The 22,450-nt window shown below is 34.3% G+C and overlaps 3 protein-coding genes across 3 annotated transcripts; 2 read left to right on the top strand and 1 right to left on the bottom strand.

Moving 5' to 3' along the window:
* Positions 1-3,953: 3,953 nt before the first annotated feature.
* Positions 3,954-9,466, top strand: LOC134274891 (tripartite motif-containing protein 75-like). The gene is made up of 3 exons (XM_062757133.1): positions 3,954-4,575; positions 4,726-5,273; positions 7,309-9,466. The coding sequence occupies exons 2-3, from the start codon at positions 5,003-5,005 to the stop codon at positions 8,169-8,171; spliced, it is 1,134 nt and encodes a 377-aa protein (XP_062613117.1). The 5' UTR covers positions 3,954-4,575; positions 4,726-5,002; the 3' UTR covers positions 8,172-9,466.
* On the top strand, positions 8,202-8,801 carry LOC134274892 (uncharacterized). Its single transcript, XM_062757134.1, has one exon. It carries the CDS (start codon positions 8,202-8,204, stop codon positions 8,799-8,801), a length of 600 nt encoding a protein of 199 aa, XP_062613118.1.
* A 7,974-nt stretch (positions 9,467-17,440) lies between the features above and the next one.
* Positions 17,441-22,039, bottom strand: LOC134274890 (uncharacterized). Its single transcript, XM_062757132.1, has 5 exons — positions 21,887-22,039; positions 18,911-18,981; positions 18,530-18,564; positions 17,874-17,934; positions 17,441-17,743 (listed from the first exon to the last, which is right to left on the bottom strand). Exons 1-5 carry the CDS (start codon positions 22,010-22,012, stop codon positions 17,542-17,544), a joined length of 495 nt encoding a protein of 164 aa, XP_062613116.1. The 5' UTR covers positions 22,013-22,039; the 3' UTR covers positions 17,441-17,541.
* Between the last annotated feature and the right edge of the window lie 411 nt (positions 22,040-22,450).

Raw genomic sequence — 22,450 nt, 5'->3', positions numbered from 1 at the left:
CTAGTATTGCTGTTGGGATGCTTCAAGCTGGAATGGCACAAAATATTGTTGCAAGACACTTTGGAGTTCATCGGAACACCATCCAATCATTATGGACACGTTTTCAACAATCTGGAAACACTCGCGTGATGTTGAGTTGACAGGACAACCACATTAGACTCGTGCACCTGAGAAATTGGTTCCAGACAGCAAGTTTGACTGCTAGAAGCATAAATCCTGGACTTCGACCAATCAGTCCAAGGACTGTGCGTAATTGTCTGTGTGCAATTGAGCTCAACATCAGACCAAGACGTCCAGCTCTGCACCCAGTACTGCTTCAACGTCATCGTATCGCTAGACTAGCACGGTGCAGATGACATCTGCGATTCAGAATAGAGGACTGGGCCAATAGAGCAAAACTCGGTTATAACGAAGTCACAGGGACATATGAAATTACTTCACTATATCCATAATTCGTTATATCCGGATAAGAAATTCATTAAATTAATATAGTGGGGATCCAAAATGACTTCGCTATATCCGTAAATTCGCAATATCCGTGTTCGTACTAAACGAGTTTTGCTGTATTCTGTTCAGGCCGTTGTAGAGTGTATCGTCGCATTGGGGAGCGGTACCAGGACGCTTGTGTTTTGCAACGGCGACACTCACTGTTCAGTGGGGGTAGTGTTATGGTGTGCGGTGGAATCACAGCACGTGGAAGAACCCCTCTACAAATTGTCAATTGAAGTCTAACTGCGCAAGCTATCTTGACGAAATTATTCAGCGCCATGTGATACCCTTCATGCAGGGACAGCAAAATCACATTACGCTACAGCAAGACAATGCAAGGCCACATGTTGCACGTGTAGTCATGACTGCAGGGACATTTTCGTTGGACAGCATGTCGATGTCTTGCTTTGGCCAGCTGTTTCCCCTGATTTATCGCCGCTGTTTCCCCTGATTTATCGCCGATTGAGCATGTTTGGGATGAAATGGAACGACATCTACGTCGTTTGCTGAATCAGCCTGTGACGTTGGTTGATTTAGGCCAGGTCTTAACCCACATCTGGAACAATATCATACATGTGATTCTTCCGGCGGGAGGCAAAATCTCCCGATTTTTAACCCCCCTTCCACCCCTCCCGATTATTTTTTAAATCTTCCGTGTTTAAAATAATTCTTCAAATTAAATATTTTGTGCTTTAATTTTTCTCATGTTTCTTATAATTGCTTAGAATGACAAGACATTGAGATAACAATGGCAGTGCAATAAATTTTCACAGCAGTAGGCTTTGTAGTAATCAACATGAGGTCGTATAATTTGGTTGTAAAAATTAGTGATATATCCACTTGATAAATGACCATCGATGTTTTATTGCTGAATGCAGAACATTGTAATTAGTTGTTAACAGGCTAAAATCCCCAACTGCCATCTTTAAAAGCTGCGGTGATCCTTAAAAGATACAGTTATAATGTGGGGTCACTTTTCAGTAGACTGGTATTGCCTGTCTTTACCCTACGCAGGAAAATATCAGACAGGCAGGCCAGTCTAACTTTTCAGTTAAAAATAGATCAAACTACAGGGTGTTGCAAAAAAGATATACCTGATTTTACTTTGCTGTATTGTTAGAGAAGTTAATTTAATATCTTTATATTCTATTTTAAGAAAAATACTGACAAAAAATATGTAACATATAGACCTATGTTTTACATCTCTCAAACCGGTTGATGTATCAATACATTACCAAATCAAAAATAAAATCCAATGTTTTAATGATGATGTAACTCTTAATTAATTTCAATGAATTAATTTAATTTTGAATAATCAATTTCATTTCATTTGAATAAAAAATTTAACATATTATTTATTTTAAAGCTAGACTTTATGAAATAAAAATTATTTGAAGTAATAAAGAGGAAGAAGGTATTTTCTAGGGGGTTGGATTGCATTTTGCGATTTGAAAAAAAGTTGATAAAAAATCTCCAGCTTTGAAACCCAAACTCCAGCTGAAAAATTTCAAATCTCCAGTTATGATTGTTCAGTTCTGTCACATATGCCCCTTACAGAAAAAACTAATAGAAACTTATAAGTGTTTTATAATCCACTTATTAGCAACTTAAAAGTCACTTATAAATTTTGAAATTTACTTATACGTGTACTATAAGTCAAAGTAAGTATAAGTGAGGAACGAATTTCATTAATACTTCACCTATAAGTAAAGATGAGCTATACATATCAGTGAATATTTCACTTATACCTCGCTTATAAGTGAAGATCAGTATGGTACGAGCGAAGTATAAGTGTGGACTTAGAATTTTTACCCTATACTAGACTTCTCTCAAGGAGCATTATGGGTATTCAAGTTAGCCAATCAGAAAGTTTGTCTCTGCAGAGATCAGCAACAAGAATTTGAAACGAAGTCTGTGTTTGTGAGAGGATGTTGGAGATTTTAGATTTATTTTGAGTATGCCTTCACATCAGGTACAACAAGTAGGTTCTCTATACATAATCTCTCTATTTTAACTTCCTTTGCCTGAAATTTTGAATCAATTGACTCAGTTGCTTTCAGATTTCATAAATTTGAAGAAGCCTCAAGGTCATTAAATCTTGTTGCCTTTTTGTTCAACATTTTTGTTTGTAAACTGAATTAATATGTTAAGTTTGCATCATCAAAGAAATGTCATATGAAAGTATTTTTTTCCATAAAATTTTTACTTGATTATTTCATCTTAAGTGCAGATACATGTGTATAATGTAAAAAATAGCTTTGAACATATCATGCAACCCCTGCATGGTTGGAAGTTCTGTTCTAAATTAAGATATTACAGGTAGTGTTGTACTTCACTTCTAAGTGACTTATAGATGACTAATACTTGATAAAGTATGAAGGGTTAATGCTTGACTTATAAGTCACTTATAGTCACTTATAAGTGACTATATACTTGCATAAAGCATAAGTGGCTAATACTTGCTTATAAGTCACTTATAGGTCAGCAGCTCATTTGCATATAAAATCCTAATGAGTAATATATTAGTCACTTATAAGTTAAATGTATCAGTGAAGTATAAGTCCAGAATAAACAACTTATAAGTAAAAGAATAAATCACTTATAAGTCACTTATCAGAAATTTCTGTAAGGGACATGTATGCAATATTCCCCAAGCATTTCTGAACACGGTGGTGTCATCAATGAGGTGCCGTTGTCAAGCATGCATGAATGCAAATGGTGGTCACACACGATATTAACTTTGTTAATTCAAGTTTGAATACCAAATGAATGTCTTTCGAGTGTTCTTAAATTGACGTTGTTTGACCTTAACGTTAATAGGTTATTTTAAAATTGTTGTAATGAATGCATTTGTTAAGTTAAATAGTATTACTAGAAATAAAAATGACACCGAACTAATTTTTATTTCTAGAAATAAAAATTAGTTCAGTGTTATTTTTATTATCTATTCATGTAAGAAATAATGCACAGTTTCTCTTTTCCGTTAGTATATTTTTCCCTTGATCCACACAAGTAAATTTGGGTTACTACTATTTTATCATGCAAACACAATTATAATAACAAACAGTGATAAAATAGTAGTAACCCAAATTTACTTGTTTCACAGTATTGACAATTTCATTTCACAATCAAATGTAAAATTAATATAAGGAATAACTCTCTAATTTGTTGGGTCTGCAAGCTTCTTGAAAAGGAGATTTTAAATTAAGTTTTTCCCTTTATATTTTAATATAATTTATGAATCAAAATTATTTGTCATTTGAATCATACCTTAACACTCTGTTTATGAAAAAAGGCTTAAAAGGTTTGAAAATCAACTAAAAACTTGAATTTCAAACCCATGACAGCACTGAATTGTACCTGCCAATTTCATTGTATCTCATCAAATGTTTTGATTCAAACAGATGAAAATGACATATGCAGGATAATTCCAATCTTGCCAGTAATTTTTTTTTTTTAGAATGGCTCTGAGCAAACCAACATCTCCAGATGACAGGACAAGGTTTATCAGACTTGGTTTGATCATTATTGAGGAGTTAACACCAGTGATGCAAGACATACTAGCAAATGAAATCTCGCCTAGTAATATATTCAATACAGTAAAACAAAAAATAACATTGTTCCAAAAACTTGGACCAGATCAAATAGATAAAATTAACAATGCCAAGACCCAAGGTTACAAAGACATTGATATTACCCTATTATATACACTACTGCGTAATCTCTGTCCAAATATTCCAAAACCCACCAAAGGATGGGGAATATCTGCAATGCCACAACAAAGTGAAACAACTCTTGGAGATGATATTGAACGAATCCGTCTGATAAGGAACAAAGTATATGGTCATATTTCTGTGCCCTCTATATCAGAAAGGGAGTTTAGAGAATACTGGTCTACAATTTTTGACATCTGCAAACGAATGCAAGTCCTGCTGCCAGGGAAAAATTACATACAGAGCCTACAGCTTGCTGAAGGATGTACCATTGATTCAGAACGAGAAAATATGTATATGAGTAAAATAAAAGATCTTATTGAAGGTGAAAAAAGTACCAGAGAATTGCTACAAAGATTTATAGCTGAGAAAGGTGATTATATGAACACTAGCCATTTCATACACTGGTAAAAAAAATCCTCTAAAGTCTGTCCATTGCATAATACTTTTTCTAAAACCTTGATATATTTTTGTTTTTCTACATTTTTTCTGCAGTTGTTTGAGCTTTAGCCTTATTTTGTAGAGTTATCATCAAAAGAAATTGTAAGAATTGAAACTAAGAGCCCACAGAAAAGGAAACTTGCTGATGCAATGACAGACACTAGCATCCAGATTTTAAATAATATGGTGAATAGTTAAATGAGAATTCATCTAATTCAGATTTAAAGCAACTTTACAAAGCAATAAAAAACTTCATAAAAGAAAATAAGGAGGAAAGCGCAAGACTGGCCTCTGATCCATTTTTTGAAGAACTTACACAAAAGATAGTAGCATATGCCAATCTAAAAGAAGATGACAGGATGAAAATCTTGGCCAGATTTCTTCGATTTATCTTGAAGTTAAAGAAAACATACACTGCTTCTTTAGTGAGCTCTAATGGCAGCTTACTTCTTAGGATAACCTTTGCTTCAGAGAGAGGCTATAACCTATATAGACGGGACTTGGAAAGTGGTGAAATTGGTAGACAGATACTGAAAGTACTTTTGTTTCCTCCACACCTTGCAAGTTTTAACCTTAAAGCTGAGGATTTAATCGTATATCTGAATGATCATAAAATAACACAAGAACAAGGTAAACACCTCAAATTAATTTATGAACAAGATCAAGGTTTTCTCTTGCTTATTATTTCTGTTATCAGTAGTGGGTCCAGAAGTTCCCTGGGGGGAGGGGAGTCCCAAAGGGCTGAAAAGGGGGATGGGAGGGGGTCGGGGAAAATTGTTTTAAATGGCTCTAAATGGTGCATTTTCCAGCATTTTGGGCTACATTTTGTAGACTTTTTTAAAGACTGGTCATCACAATTTTTTAAGAATTTGGAAAAATAAAATGTTTCAAATTAATTTAACTTTGGCACAAGACTTTAGGCTTTTCTTGTAAAACAGGTTTTTAAATCTGACAATTTTAGGAATATAAGCAACTGACTTCAAGATGTCCTCACTTAAAATGCACCTTCAGTTAGTCATATGTCAAGCTGACTTCAAAGATACAACTGTCTGGGCCAGGAAAAATGAAACTCGGATGGAAGCATCCATAAGTAGTGTAGATTCAAGTTAGTTCATGACCCTCGGCGGATAGGATGGGGCCACAGTTGACAATCAAAGTTTTACATAGGAATGTATAGGAGAATTTTTCTTCTCAAGAACAGAAAAGCTAAGATTGGTTTTGTTGTATATGGAAGCATCCTCATGTGGTGTAGATTCAAGTTTGTTAAAATTATGACTTGGGGGGGGGGGGAGTAGAGAAGGGCCACAATAAAAGTTCAAACTTGTAGGAAAAAAGTCAAAGAAAATAGTATGCAATCTTATCAAATCATACCTCTCTCCCTTTTAGGGGTAGGTCTGGACCACTTTTGCATTTAAGCTTTTTAACACTATACTGATTTTCTGGGTTTTTTTCTTCGCCAGTGCTCAGGTGAGCAATGTGGCCCCTGGACCTCTTGTTTTTCTAAGGCAGTGCTCAGGTGATTGATGTGGCTCTTGGGCCTCTTGTTGATTATTTTCTCATGGCTCTTTTGTTGAAAATGTGAAATTTTTAAAGACAAATTGATGAACAATATTAATAGGTGATTGGGTAAATTCATGTTCTTATGCTTAGAAGAACCATCTTTATGAACTCCCTATTTTAAGGGCAAAATTATACAAGAAACCCATGGACTTTACCGCTCACCTGAGCACTGTGGCTAGGAAAAGAGCAGAAATCAGTTTATTTTTGAAAAGTGGTCCAAACCAATCCTTAAAGGATTGGAATCTACACTAAATAGGGATGCTTGCATATTTCTTTAACTACCTGTGGCTTTATTGCCCTTTACATTTGAACTTACATTGTGCCCCTCCACCCCTCCCAACTAAAATATGACCAGTCATGGCCTTGCTGTCCTTGATATATTTTTTCCTATCTACATTTTGTATTTCTAAGTAAAACTTGGATCCCCAATTGTTGGCACGCACTATCCCTGGGGGTCATGATTTGAACAGACTTGAATCTACACTACCCAAAGGTCATGCTTCCATATAAATATGATCAATCATGTCTTTGCTATTCTTGAGAAGATTTTTAAAGAATTTTCCTATATATTTCTATGTAAAACTTTGATCGGCCATTGTGGCTCCATCTAGTCCAGGGGGTCATGATTTGAACAAACTTGAATCTACATTACCTGAGGACGTTCCCCATAAGTTTCATCTTTCCTTGCACAGTGGTTTTTCAGATGATTTTTACAACATGCCACCAAATTTTCAATATTTCTGAATTATCTCCCTTTGAATAAGGGTGTGGCCCTTCATTTGAACAAACTTGAATCTCTTTGACCCAAGGATGCTTTGTGGCAAGTTTGATTGAAATTGGCCCACTGGTTCTGGTGAAGAAGTCGAAAATGTGAAAAGTTTACAGACAGACAGGCAGACAGACAGCTAGACAGACGATGGAGAAAATGTAATCAGAAAAGCCCACTTGAGCTTCCAGCTCAGATGAGCTAAAAAAAGGTTATATGTCTGACCCAAGTTCATCCTGACAAAAAAAGGATGACATTGACCTACAGGACATCTTACATAATACTTTAACTTCTTTGCATCTGAAATACAAATTGTACAAGAAATTATCTTTTTTCTAGCCCAAATGACCACAGCAAAAAGTCACTTGGAAGAAAATCGACACGGTTCTCCTCTAGTGCACATGGAAATGTGTGAATTCCATGATTTACGTATCAATTTGATATGTGAGGACTGTGATGAATTCATTTGTGCTGAGTGTGCCAAAACAGACCATAGAGATCATAACTGGAAGACTCTTACCTCTGCAGCCACACAAAGAAGGAGAAATATGCAGGAATTTCTGAAGAAGATCATGGAAGAGGATCTGCCTGGGATTGATGAGAAGATGGAGAAGATTCCACAACAGATAACAGAAAATAAAGAACTGTGTGACTCTGAGATTAAAAAGCTACAGAAGCATTATGATGAAATAATTACCAGGCTCTCAGAAATCAGGAAAAATAATGAACAAAGATTGAGAGATAGTTTGGAGGAAAAGAATGATCAACTGAACCATGTGAAATCTGAGTTAGAGAAGAAAAAGAAAGGAATTGTTGACACAGTGGAATTCATAGAGGAGAACAATAGCACCATGTCAGATTACAGCTTGATTGACTACCACAGAGAACTGAGAAAAACATTGTCTGAAATAGAGGTTCAAATGACAAACTGTGAACATTCATTGAGGTTCAATCCAAGCGAAATCAATGAAAACCTACTCGATTCTTTGACTGGAAAAACACTGCATTTAGATGATCTTGTAGTGACTCGAATAAACTCGTTTCAATATGGAAATAATGCAATAACTATGTTGGAGACATTCAGTGAAGATCAATGTTACATAAGAGAAAATATGTCAGAGTATACAGGAAAAGTTAACAAGGAAGGAGAAAAAGAACAGATAATTAATATCAATCCATATGACATGTGTGTGACTGATTAAGGTGATGTTTATTTCACTGACATCATTGAGATGTCCATCCAATGTCTGTCACCATCAGGATCTGTCTCTACAGACATCAGTACAGATCCACTTGAACCATTAGGAATCTGTCAGTCAGTGGACGGTGGACTACTGGTTACCCTGAGAGACTATGTAACACATTCTTACAAACTAGAGTCACACAGCAGATGTCTGGTGAGACACATCACAGTGACAGGTGACGTCATCCAGGAGTATGAGTACCAGGAGGACGGTCAGACCAGACTGTTTACATGGCCATACAGTGTCACACAGAACAGTAACAGTGATATCTGTGTTGTGAACCTTACAGGTAACACTACAGGTGAACTAGTGATTATTTCTCCCTCTGGTCGTATGAAGTCTGTCTATCGTGGACAGAATCTGAAAAAGAACTTTATTCCATTTGATGTGGTGTGTGACTCCCACTGTAACATCCTTGTTACTGACTCACTTAACAACCAGATCCATCTATTGAATCCTGACAGGAAATTCCTGAAGTTTTTACTGACAGACAATGAAAAGAATGGTCCATACTCACTGTCCCTATATAAGTCTACACTGTGGGTTGGTTATGATGGACTTGTAAAAGTGTTTACATACTCAGTGTAACGTTTAATAAAGATCTCTTTTTTCTGAAATATGTATGATATATGTATACAGACTTCTCATTCTCTGTTATTAAATTTTCAAATCATATTTTTCTACAAGTAATAACCAGAATCATCAATTACATTCATTATTTCAACATCAAATATCACTTTGTTTAATTAAGAAATAAATAACAAGTTTATAAACTTCAATGGGAATTGAAGTAGGTCGGTCACGTGATCAAAGCCTATGAAGGCCGAAGGCCTTCTCAGAAGATTTGATCACGTATCAACCCACTTCAATTCCAATTGAATTTTATAACCTTGTTATTTATTACTTATATGTATATTTGAGACGGACAATTAAATATTAGATTTAATATATTCGGATATAAATATTGCACTAACTGGTCGCCGTAGATTTCCGTCAAGAGTATTCAAGGTGTAAATCGGCTTGAAAGGCGGTTATGCTTCGAATTCGTCAGGCTAAGAATTCTGTTTCGAAGGGAATATTTTGTTAAAGGCTACTTGTGATCAGTAATAGTGAATAGATTTTTCTCTGGGAATATTTTTATTTGTGAAAATTGATCATTAATGCTGAAAAGACACAAGAAACACGTCCGAGAATTGATGATAAAATGTTGGAGGGATTTCGGCCGCCTGAGAGGGATGGATGGATCCGATGGATTGAGAGCCAATTCATTTGCAATCAAGTATTAATTTTGATCAAAAACATTTAATCTACGATTTCAGTAACTAAAAGTATATTTATGATGTTAACATGGAGACACTGGTGACAGTTTACATTGAAGTACGACAGCGTCGATCGAGGTGTTTCTCAGCTGTTCATGGCGTGATTGCAATGCTTTAATATTTTCCAATAGATTTACACATTTATCGTGAGTAGAATTTAATGAAAAATATAGTTTTAGCCTATATCATGAAGATTTAACTTAAGGTCTGACAAAAAAAAGGATATACTAAAAAGTTAGTGACTGTGTAGTTTAAAAATTGACATACAACTAGGGGTGGGACGATACACAGATCTTGCGATACGATACGTATCTCGATATATTGGCACGACACGATACGTATCTCGATATTATGATAAATCAAAAAACTATTAAAAAATAGTATTTTATTTCATTTTTTTTGGTCTTGACATGAACACAATATGATAAATTGTAAAACTATTCAAAAGAATTAGTATTTTATTTAATTTTTTTGTCTTGACATTAACTCAAAAAATTATTCTATATCAAATTATGTGTGCTATGAAATTAATACTTAAGTTCATCAACTTCATTGACTAAAACTTTACAAAAAACAATAATACAGGGCAATTGTACATATTACCAGATTTCTATTAACAAGTTGTTTACAAATAGTTGTGTAGTTTATCAACGAACACTGACTAAAAAGTCATTAAAAAATAACATTTATATTATTATTAATTGCTGAAAGTGTGTAGCCAAGTTGAGATTACAAACAAAGTATGAATGGACTAACAATAAATAATGTCAAATGTTCTGGAAACGATACTTTTCTGTGTATAGCACGCATTGCACACTGAACTTTTCTTGTCCAATCTTCCGAGGCTGCTTAAAAATGAAAACGTATTACCCCTAATCAACGACTTATCAGTTCTTAAGTGTGTTTTCAATATCAACACCATCTCTTCGCTTCGTACAGGCCGCCATTTTCAAGGACAGGTTCTTTCATTTTCAATTTCTAAATAGGTCGTTCGTGTATCGTTTCGTACCGATATTTGAATGCTTGTATCTTAAACCGTATCTTAGAAGAAAATATCGATATGTATCGGTGTATCGGTATATCGTCCCACCCCTACATACAACGTGTAAACAAAGGCTAGATTCTATCGGTATATTCTTTATGAACACAGGTTAAATCTATAGCCAAAAATGTATCAAATATTTGTTCACGTTGTAAATAAAACAATTATTTCACTTGCTTATTTTGTTCATTTTTATACATGAAAAGCAAGTCATTTTATTTTGTATTTATAAGTAAAGGTAGAATATATATTATTGCGCCGTGTGATTCGGTCATGTATTGACCTTTGACCTCCGACAAACTTCATACAGAATTGAAGATATTTTCTCTCTGTATGTTTATATAGTGGAAAGATACCACAAATGTATATATTTGTTAGTAAGTGTTAATTGATTTAAATTTTTGATTTATGACTACTGTAATCATAAAATACAGCGATTTCCAAATATTTACATTTCCAATGTTTTTGTCCGAGATAAAATTACAAATTGTAAATGTACTTTATTTCCCCATCCATGTATTGGTGTGGTTCCAAAAAAACCACGTGCAGGATGGGACAAACAGCTAGACAGAAACAGGGCTTGGAGCACATGGATTGGGGGAATCAAAGCATTTAAATATAAGGAATAACTGTCAGATATTTCAATTTCATGACGTTGATCAATCGATTGGCTTGCGTGATACTTTTATGCATAAATGCCTTCGGCGTTTATGCAAATTATCACGCAAGCCAATCGATTGATCACATCATGAAATCGAAAAATAAGACAGTTATTCCTTAAACATCAGGATAGAAAATGTAAATCAAGTTATAATTTCCTTTTAAGAACAAAAGGCCCAGGGGCCTCATAGGGCACATGAGCATTACCCTTACAGAAAAAACTAATAGAAACTTAAAAGTGTTTTATAATCCACTTATTAGCAATTTATAAGTCACTTATAAATTTTGAAATTTACTTGTAAGTATGCTATAAGTCAAAGTAAGTATAAGTGAGGAACGGATTTCATTAATACTTCACTTATAAGTAAAGATGAGCTACATATCAGTGAATATTTCACTTATACCTCACTTATAAGTGAAGATCAGTATGGTATGAGCGAGAATAAGTGTGGACTTAGAATTTTTACCCTATACTAGACTTCTCTCAAGGAGCATTATGGGTATTAAAGGAAACCAATCAGAAAGTTTGTCTCTGCAGAGATAAACAACATGAATTTGAAACCAAGTTAGTGTCTGTAAGAGATGTAGTTGGAGTTTTCAGATTTATTTTGAGTATGCCTTCATATCAGGTACAAGTAGGTTCTTCTTACATCATTTCTCTATTTTAACTTCCTTTGCCTGAAATTTTGAATCAATTGATTCAGTTGCTTTAAGATTAATTCATAAATTTGAAGAAGACTCAAGGTCACTAAATCTTGTTGCCTTTTTGTCCAACATTCTAATGTTTGTAAACTGAATTAATATATAAAGTTTGCATCATCAAAGAAATGTCATATGAAAGGGATTTCTTTCATAAAATTTTAACTTGATTATTTCATCTGAAGTGCAGATACATGTGTATATGTATAAAACAAAAGCTTTGAACATATCATGCAACACCTGCATGATTGGAAGTTCTGTTCTGAATTAAGATCTTACAGGTAGTGTTGTACTTCATTTATAAGTGACTTACAGATGACTCATACTTGATAAAGTATGAAGGTTAATGCTTGACTTATAAGTCACTTATAAGTGACTATACTTGCATAAAGCATAAGTGGCTAATACTGGCTTATAAGTCACTTATAGGTCAAGCAGCTCATTTGCATACAAAATCCTAATGAGTAACTTATTAGTCACTTATAAGTTAAATGTATCAGTGAAGTGTAAGTCCAGAATAAACAACTTATAAGTAAAAGAATAAATCACTTATAAGTCACTAATATCAGAAATTTCTGTAAGGGCATGCAAAAATTTTCCAACAATTGAATTTGGTTCATATTTTAAACTAGATGTCATGGCATTCACAAATTGAAAGAGGCACTATTGCTTATCATAACTACATGTATACACTTAGCATACTTACTTTGGTAACTTTATACCCATTGACAGAGTAGGGGAACAAAAAAATGCTTTTCAACTAATCAGTAATATTCAGCAATAATCAGTAGTGCCACTACCACACATGAACCCCTGACCCTATACAATTTTGGAAAAGGCACCCTTACTTATCAAAAATGTTTTATTAACATCAAGGAGCAGATTTCAATCAATTAATTCATTTTCAGTACATAAGTAGAGCCCCCCTTTAACCCAGGGGCCTTGAAATTCACAATTCAGGAAGAATGGCCCTTGCTCATCAATGCTATATAGATAGTTCATCTGCTTAATATCCAGGAGCAGAGAAGAAAATTTTCAAAGATTTCACTATATAATCAATAGAGCTCTGCCCTAACACCAGAAACCCTGACGTAAGGGCCAAAAATTTCACAATTTTGGAAGAGGCATTCTTTCTCATCATAACTATGTACTTAGTTAGTTTGTTTAATACCCAGGAGCAGAGATGAAGATTTTTAAAGAAATAATGCATTTTCACTATATAATCAAAAGAGCCCCGCCCTAACACCAGAACCCCTTACCCTGGGGCCATAAAATTCACAATTTTGGAAGAGGCATTCTTCATCATCATAACTATGTACTTAGTTAGTTTGTTTAATACCTAGAAGCAGAGAAGAAGATTTTCAAAGAATTTCTGCATTTTCTCTACATAATCATTATAGAGCCTCTCCCAAACACCAGAACCCCTGACCCTGGGGCCATAAAATTCACAATTTTGGAGGAGGCATACCTTCTCGTCATGACCATGTACTTAGTTATTTAAAACCCAGGAGCATAGAAGAAGATTTTTAAAGAAATAATGCATTTTCACTAAATAATCAATAGAGCCCCACCCTAGCACTAGAACCCCTGACCCCGGGGTCATGAATTTCACAATTTTGGTAGAGGACTCAATGGTCATTACATTCATGCTAACAGTTTGACTGCTTGATGTCCAGGAGTAAAAAAGAAGATTTTTAAAGATTTCATTAATTTTATTGGTTTTGGCCCCATCGCTCAGGCCCCAGGGGGGCAGGGACCATGAAATTCATAATTTTCGTTCCCCTTCTTCCTTAGATACTCTTTGCCAAATTCGGTGGAAATCTGTTGAGTGGTTGCAGAGAAGAAGCTAAAAATGTTCAAATGTTAACACACGACGCACGATGAAGGACGAAAACAGACAGTAATAGGTCATCTGAGTTTACTCAGGTGACCTAAAAAAAAGTAAGGCTTCTTGGAATTAAACCCAGTACCCTTAAATTTGTATTCGAATGCTTTACACACTACACTACCCAAGCTGGTGATGGCACAGTGCTTAGAGCATCTGCCCTAGTCACGTAGTAAGTCAATCCTTACGTTGCGGGTTTGAATCCACTGTGGGAAGAGGAGACCAGTCCCTCAGATGAGACTGTATAAACCACCATCCTGTGTCACCACCCCTGTCAACGCGCGATCAGCAACGCGGATGCGATCGGCAACGCAGATCAAAACATTGAAGAAGAAAGTATTGTAGGGGGTAAATTTTAATAGTTTTGTATGTGTTGGAGTGTAACCCGCTGAAAATGAAATTAAAAAAATTTAATTTAGATAATTATCTTCAGTTTAGGATTTACCAAGAGTAAATTGGTTTCATAGTTTCTGTGCAAATGCTACAGATCAAATCGACAATGTTCAAAATATCAAATTTCATGCTTTGAAATAGTTTATTGTTGTTATTACCTACGAACATTTGCTGCTTTTGTTAGGTAATGGTTCTTGGAAGTATGAACTAAATGATTTTAAAATTACATATATTATCTTAAAACAAATTTTAACTGGAAAATTTGACAACCGCGAGGCGATCGTCAACGTCATGTATCTTTTTATGAAGCGATCGTACAACATAGAAATAGCGATCGTACAACACACGAAATAAGAATAGCACAAATCAGAGAATCTTGTTGTCAAAAAGTTTATTTTGATATACAATAGATATTTTACATTTAAATTAGGCAGTCAGTCATTGTTATATACCTTTTTAACTCTTAAAATTGTCCTACATTAATATAGAAAATCGAAATTATCTACGTAGATTAAGAAATACAATTAAAAAGAGTTTGATGGCTAACAAAAATGTAAAGTAGAAATTTTACCTCAATTTTCATAACAGTGTCACCCCCCCCCCCAAAAAAAAAACCCTAAATATCTTAGATGGTTTTTCATGCAAAGTGTAAACTCAAAATTCAATTTCGGAAATGTGTTTTGTGGGATGGAGGGAGGGGGTTATGATTCAAGTTCTTGAACAACCAAATTTGATCCAAAAATTACCAGCTGCCTTACCCGGATTTGACTATATACTGCAAAAGGGGGAGAACCAGTCTATTGGTCCCCCCCCCCCCAATTTCAAATTACCCCCACCCCTTCAATTTGCTTCCGACGCCTTTGAAAGTAAAGTTTTTACCCCATCCCACCCCCGATTCTACACTGTGCATGATATTAAAATTGGCAAATAATTTAAAAAAATAATACTAATAATAATAACAGTTTTCAGTAAATCAAAAAATATACTGTAATACATAATGCTGTTATATTAACACGTGCGTGTACAACACATCATTACTGAAAACATTTACTGAAAATATTCGGTAAAGTTGCTGGGTATGCAAATTCCTTTGATCGTTATCTTGATAGTATTAATACATATCTTTTTTATTTTCTGAAAAAAATTCAGTTTTTGATATGTATGCCAACTCCTGTAATTGAACTGCCATATCATAGACAATAAAACCTTGTTTTCTATATTGCTAAAATTCGGTCCTATAACACTCTATAGGTATCTGTTTTAATCAATAATCAAATAATATCAAGTTGGAGGGTTCCATGGAGTTTTAAATTTCGTTCTCTTAAAATATGGACATTAATAAACTAATATACAAGAACATCAGTTAAATTCGCTCTTTCCCTCTCGAAAATCAAATGCTCGGTATCTCGTTCTATTTCGACAGACTTTCCACCCATACTACATGGCTATCTATTACTTTATTTCATTAAAAGTATTTTATAAATTTCAAGTTGCACGATCGCATGTTTATCATATTTTCTTTGTTGTACGATCGCATATAGAGTCATTGCCGATCGCCAAAACGTTTGGCATGTGTTCACTTCAAACCTTTATTTCAACACTTTCTATTTGATGAAGAACTTCAAATCGGATTTAAAATTTATGATTTACCTATTTACAATGCAAATGTGCCTTTTGAACTGTCGGGTATACGTAACAAGGTGAGAAATACCACTTAAACGAGCTTCATGTGTCACGTTAGGGCAGTCATGTTCAAGGAAAACTTAACTTTTTTTAATGCGTAGAGGACTTTTGTGGTGTTAAACATGTCTAGTAGCATTTAAAAAGTCAGAAATGTTGAAGGAAAATTGAGAGAAAATAGGACAAAATAATATTTTATTTAACCTCATCTTCCTCATGTAGTTGAATCTAACTATCCGCGTTGTCGATCGCATCCGCGTTGCCGATTGCGCGTTGACAGGGGTGGTCACAGCACATGTAGGTGCTGGCATAAAAAAGATCCCTCACTGCTTATTGGCCCTGAGTACCAACATACATTAAAATATGCAGCCCTCCATGGGCAAGTGATAGCAACTACATATGAGTGAAAATTTTGAAGAGGGACATGAAACAGAATACAAAACCAAAGCTGATGAAGAACATTGGATTTAAATTACTTTATAGCAGTCTCCTTGCTTTACTCTTTATACAATGCTACTGCATATAATTCATAAAATACACTGTATGTGTACATAATTAGGCACAGTCATTGGATATGGAGTTGTTGGAGTAATCATAAATTAGCGCTACACATGTTGTGTCGTATATTCTATATAAATTATTTCTCAGCGGTATTCATGAGTTAGCACATCCTTGTCTGCACCAACCGCTAAAATATGAATTTTAAGTACACTTACAGTATATTTACATGTTTAAAACTGGCATAAAGAATTTTGATTTCAGTGATGAATATGTTTGTCCAATGAATGTTGCTTTAGTCTGAAGCAGGGGAAAGAAGATTTCTTCAAACAAGATTATATGCTAAGATAAGAACAGTTATCTGCCCTTTGATTTGAAATCTGAATGTAATAGAAACTGTGTTAAAATATACAGTTATTGACTGGGTATGAGGGCAACATATGATTTGTTGGACCTGAAGGTGAAAATGTTGCCCGAGGCTGCAGGCCAAGGGCAACAATTTCACCATCAGGTCCAACAAATCATATGTTGCCCGAATCCCAGTCTATAACTGTTTTGTTATACCCTTCACTGCTCATTTACGATTGATCAATTTAATCAATACACGCTATATATTATCAATTATTTTATATGGAAAATTACGGCTTCTTCAGTAAATATATAACATCAAGCTGAGAAAAAACAAAATCACATATATCTATTGTATCACAAAAATTATTTATCACAAAACATACTCTTCCCTTCTTCCTTACCGTGCTGTTAGCAACAACTCTTGTAGCTCTTAACTTCGGCTATTTTCACGCCGCCGATTTTGAACGATGATTAATTGTGACGTAACAGACGAGTGACGTTGCCGTCTAACAATTCTTATGTAAGACCGGTCAATAGTGAAATTGTTAGACCGATGTAATTAACAGTTCTTTTGTTGGACTTTTTATAAGTAATAAATATATAGAATGATATTTATAAGGGTATAACAACAGTTTTTATTAATTCAAATATTGTTAACATTATAAGAGACCAAGAGAAAGTACTAGTTGTATGTTTGTATTTTCATGTTTTCCCATTTAAGTAGGAAACATTGATTTCTATGTTCTTTGTTCAGTCTCACTTGAATCAGATCTCTGATTCACTCTGAAATTTTGATAGTTCCTATGTACATTGGAAATGTTGTGAGGGTTTAGTTTGTAGATATAACTCACCTGTTTGATGGGTTCTATCTGATGAAGTGCTGAGGACAATTGGGCTTGTAGTGTGTCTGTTAGGATTTAGTTTGTAGATATATCTCACCTGTTTGATTGGCTCTATCTGATGAAGTGCTGAGGACAGCTGGGCTTGTAGTGTGTCTGTCTCCCTGTAGGAAATCAAAGCATTCTTTATACATGTACATTGTATATATTCTTAACACATTTTTAAATCTGTAGTACACAACCCTCCCTGGTATAAGGGTAAATAAATAGACTTGAGATTTTTCCATAACCCACCTCTGTAACTGTTCCTGTCTTCTGATGGCATCCTCTAACTTCCTGGTCTGCTGGTCATACTGTGTGAGAGTCAAGGATACCTCCCCACCAGGAGAATTGTTCGTATCATTGTTTTATAATGTTCCTTATATTTATAATACCTTTGTGTACAAATTAAAAGAGAACTTAATTTCCCAAAGTTAAATATATGATATAAAGTTGTAATGTAAATCTGTGATATAAATATATTAGGTATGAATGACTGGTCGAAATTATATATCAAATCTGATAATAATCTTGATAGAATTGGATATTGGTACGGTTGATTGACTTGTATATTTCCTTCTGAATGGTAATCACTATTATAATATATTCACCTAATACAGCAATTACTTAATTATCTTTTTTTCTACCTCTAGAATACAATGTAAGTAAATAAATAACATGTACCAGAATATGAAAATTCTTACATTTGCATTTCTCAATATCAAACAAAATGCTGACTCAAAATCTGTTCATTTCTTTTCTGACTTGAGGCTTACTTTGTCACTATATTATTAAGATTAATCATGATTTTTTTTTTTTGCATGTATCTTTTTTATGTTTTATTTTAATTGTTTTCTTTTGTTATTTTGGTTTTTAAAAATCGATATTAACAAATTCAATGAAAAGGATATCTTCACACTTTGTCTTGTACTTCTTGATAAGCAAGCTGAAATTTAAATAAAGTATATTAAATATAATGATTATGTCCAGTCATTACTTGATTCTTACACATTATGAATTGTTAGACAGCCTGATCTAATTATGCTTTGCTTTGTTATCTTAAGTCTTTGTCGTATAAAATGCAGAAAAATTTTTAACTGCCTTTCTTTATTGCCCATGTAAATAAAAATTAGGTCAAGTTACTAAGCATTTTTTTCTACAAATCTTCAGTTCATAACAGGGAAGTAAAGATCAATTTCCCATTAACTTCTTACTGTACATGTATTACTATGAGCAGCATGATTAGGAACTGTTTAAAATAACTACTGTTTATTTTTTAGATAAGAGCTTACTCAGTGGATATTATCTTCTTCTTCAGTGTGTTGTAACTCCGAGCATGCTCTTCCTGCAGCTTCTCATAATTCTGAAATTAGAGGTTTCATGTTATACGAGGGTTGATCCAAAAGTAATGTCACAGTGACCATATCTTTTATATTTGGCTTCATATTATCAAATATTATATACCAAAAGATGCACAAATATAAATTTAATTAAACTTTAATTTTTCATTCAATAATGTTCAACTGAATTTATTTTATAGATGTTTAAAACATATAAGATAGGGGTGTCGCCGCGTCAAAACAGAACGTCACAATTGAAAGTATACTTTTTTTAGTTTAAAAAAAGACAAACACTTAAAAAGTATCTTTTAAAAGTGCCTAAACGCAAAATACTTTACAAGACAAAAAAGTACATCACTTTCTAGTCTTAAATTGTATATTATATGACATCACTGCTATTTTTTTAATGAAAAACATCGCTAATTTATTTCAGTGCATTGAAAAAAGGAAAGGTCAAAATGGACAAAAAAGCCAAAACAAACTGTAATGCATTTTTGCTTCAAAATGGAGTAATCGCCAGTAGAGACAGTTACGTTGATTCACCCGACTTTCGGAAGAGACTTGTTTAGATGGTTTCAGGAATTTTTGGTGGGTAATGGGTCATTAAATGCTCAGCAAATGACAAGAAAACCGAAAGATGGGAGGGCGGACGGAAATGTTTAATGGTGTGTGACGTTGTCAAAAAGACAGACGGATAGAGCGATATGTGGAATTTTAAGTTGGTCTTTTACAACTGTTCAATGAATTTTGACAGAATCAATTATGAAAAGAGTGAGTGTATGATGGGTACTAAGGGTAAGAAAGTGAAATTTGTGAACGTGTTCGTGGATATCAAATCTTAAATATTTTTTTAATGAAACGAAGGGAAGCGTTTAAATGTATGACGGCGCGTATCCGTAATATGACGCTATTTAGCTGCAGCGACTACCATAATCGCATGTTGTATATAATTTGATATTTTGAAAAGTATAAATCATGTTGAATTGAAATTTTCAGGTCTGAATTGAAATAAATGTAGCTTTCATCATTAATTCATCAATAACTCTGCATGTTTTCTGGTAGTTTACTTCAGCAGCCATGACAGTTCACGCGTGATGTAATTAGACTTTCGCTTGAAATTTAGAACAACTGAATAAAGCAATTATCGGTGTTTATAAATGATTGTGCTGAATTTCATCACAAAAACATAGGTATATAAAACCATTTTAAGTGTTATTTTTATGGAAGAAGTGATATTTATGCTTAAAATAAGGGAATTCCAAAAAGATCGGCTCCTATAGAACCTAAATTCTCATTGGCTGTCTCAAAATACAATCTATCAAGGTCAGTAAACATGGCGGATAAATTCGAGTTGTGATGTTGACATACGCGAAAAATAAGCGATATAGGGGTTGTTCTGTATATTTTTGCATTGATTTACGTCTTGGATGACTACTTATTTGGAGTCAAGGTAAGAAATGTTAATAAAATAGCCATTTACTGATAATTTGAGCCGAAATCCGTGTGGGAGCGAATCACACCCGCAGCTGCACCATTACGGAGATCCTAAGGAGTTGTAGCCCTCTCCCCCCCCCCCAAAAAAAAGGGGAGAGGGCTACATTATTGCAACTAATGTCAGACCTGTTAATGAGATGTTGGACTGCTTACATTACACAATGGGCTGAGCTTAATCTCATTTGCATTTGTTGATGTTTAACACTGACTGACCTGAGGTTTACATCAGAGATGACAGTACAAGATACATGTGTGCCAATAAAGGTTTGAAATATTAAAATAAAAGGTATAGCAAAACACTTATTGACTGTGTTCTCTGGCAAAATGCATTTTGTCGAGTGTCGACCCTCAAACCAAACTGTCTGCTTCAGACTCGGAGGCCGTTAGGCATCAGGCAAACAGGTCACCTTGGTGGAGGTTCTTGGGACCAGAATGGGTCTGACAAAACACATATTCAGACTTGTCGAAATCCGTTGGTCCTGTCGGCAAGGCCATTAAAAATTTGTCTGGACCAATAACATTTAAGAAAATGTCGGTCCAGATGACCGTTTGAAAGAAATTGAGTGTAATGCAAATTTAATAAAGGTCGGGATCGGGATGCGTAATTAAATGTCACAAACCCAGAAAAAAGGCCGCATACGCAGCATGTTGATGATAGCTAAGTAAATTTGTTATAGCAAAGTCATAAAACTTGTCATTTATGTCTACGTTAAAGACTCTCTATCCCAAGAAAGGAAGCTTGTTAGATTGAAGGCTATTGAAAGTTATAAAGTACATTTTGGTGCTGTTATTCATATGACTTTTTCAGCTTCAAAATAAGGTACCAATATCTGGTCTGACAAAAGTTTGACTGGTCTGACAGAACATTCGATTTTGTCAGACCAAATGTCTGATAGTAATTAAAAAATTTTGACAAGTCTGCATATTGCCCTCGAACTCAGTGAATAAATGAATATTGTCTACTTAATCAGCTTGTTAGCCTTTCATGAGTTATATTCAGGTCCAGCACAATACCCCGATAAAGGTATATAGCTTAATAAAGCTATATAGCTCAAGCTATATACCTTTATCAAGGTATTTAAAATACCTTGATCAAGGTATTTTATGTAATGAAAATTCAAAAAAATTCTTTAAAAATTAAATACTGAAAGTCGAATTCTGAGTTTTTGACAGCGTGTCTATTTGTGCATGAAAAACACTCTGGTATCAAAAAGAAAGCATAAAATAACGTCTCCTCTTACGACACGTTTTTATACTGATTTGTTTGTGTTTGAGTACTTTACATGCATGGATGAATTTACTGACAACAACTCAGACCTCGACTTTCAGTAATTAATTTTTAAAGAATTTTTTTGAATTTTCATTTATCAAGCTATATACCTTTATCAGGGTATTGTGCTGGACCTGATATTGTTCTAAATACCCTGACATTACCTTTTTAAAGACTTTACACTGTTCACACCAAATGTTTCCCGAGTCCCCGTCTGTGATCAGATCAAAGTCTAGGGAGGGGACGCTGTCAGTCCCCGGGGCTGGCGATAAACTGTCCACCACGTCCATACTTGCAGTGTGGACATAGTACCACCGTTACAGCTGCAGAAAAAACATACTATCTTAATCACACGTGCAAACTACGTCAGTTGTAAAACAACACGAGGATCAGAAAGGAAGTTTGAGAAGCAAATACATCAGTACATTGAAAAATGTAAGTGTTTCAAGCATTAATTATTATCTTGAGAACGATAGCATTATGTATATTTAAATGTTTCTATATCAAATAGCATAAAATGGCAAAAAACACTTGCAAAAAGTATCAGAATTCCCATACCGGAAGTAAGAGAAACACCAAATATTGTGTAATGGTGAAAAACGGAATTGGTAGGTAAAATATTTCCGGATATATATTTATAGATATCTTGGATAATAAGCGATTATTGTATTAACAAAACGAGGGCTACAGTTTGCTTTAAAATTTTTCCCTTCTACATGATATTCTTT

The sequence above is a fragment of the Saccostrea cucullata genome, unplaced genomic scaffold (assembly GCF_032062105.1).
Source record: "Saccostrea cucullata isolate Sc308-1 unplaced genomic scaffold, CSIRO_AGI_Scuc_v1 ctg7150, whole genome shotgun sequence".
NCBI classification, from domain to species: domain Eukaryota; kingdom Metazoa; phylum Mollusca; class Bivalvia; order Ostreida; family Ostreidae; genus Saccostrea; species Saccostrea cuccullata.
This window is presented reverse-complemented; position numbering and strand designations above follow the sequence as displayed.

What these genes read in the sequence shown, in the direction of transcription:
- LOC134274890 (XM_062757132.1), bottom strand. Translation starts at nt 22,012, where the DNA reads ATGGACGTGGTGGACAGTTTATCGCCAGCCCCGGGGACTGACAGCGTC. An exon ending in AAGAAGATAATATCCACTGA is followed by an intron (nt 18,565 to 18,910) that starts GTAAGCTCTTAT and finishes TTTAAATTTCAG; the next exon opens with CTTGCTTATCAAGAAGTACA. An exon ending in AGACAGGAACAGTTACAGAG is followed by an intron (nt 17,744 to 17,873) that starts GTGGGTTATGGA and finishes GATTTCCTACAG; the next exon opens with GGAGACAGACACACTACAAG.
- LOC134274892 (XM_062757134.1), top strand. Translation starts at nt 8,202, where the DNA reads ATGTCCATCCAATGTCTGTCACCATCAGGATCTGTCTCTACAGACATC.
- LOC134274891 (XM_062757133.1), top strand. Translation starts at nt 5,003, where the DNA reads ATGAAAATCTTGGCCAGATTTCTTCGATTTATCTTGAAGTTAAAGAAA. An exon ending in TAAAATAACACAAGAACAAG is followed by an intron (nt 5,274 to 7,308) that starts GTAAACACCTCA and finishes TCTTTTTTCTAG; the next exon opens with CCCAAATGACCACAGCAAAA.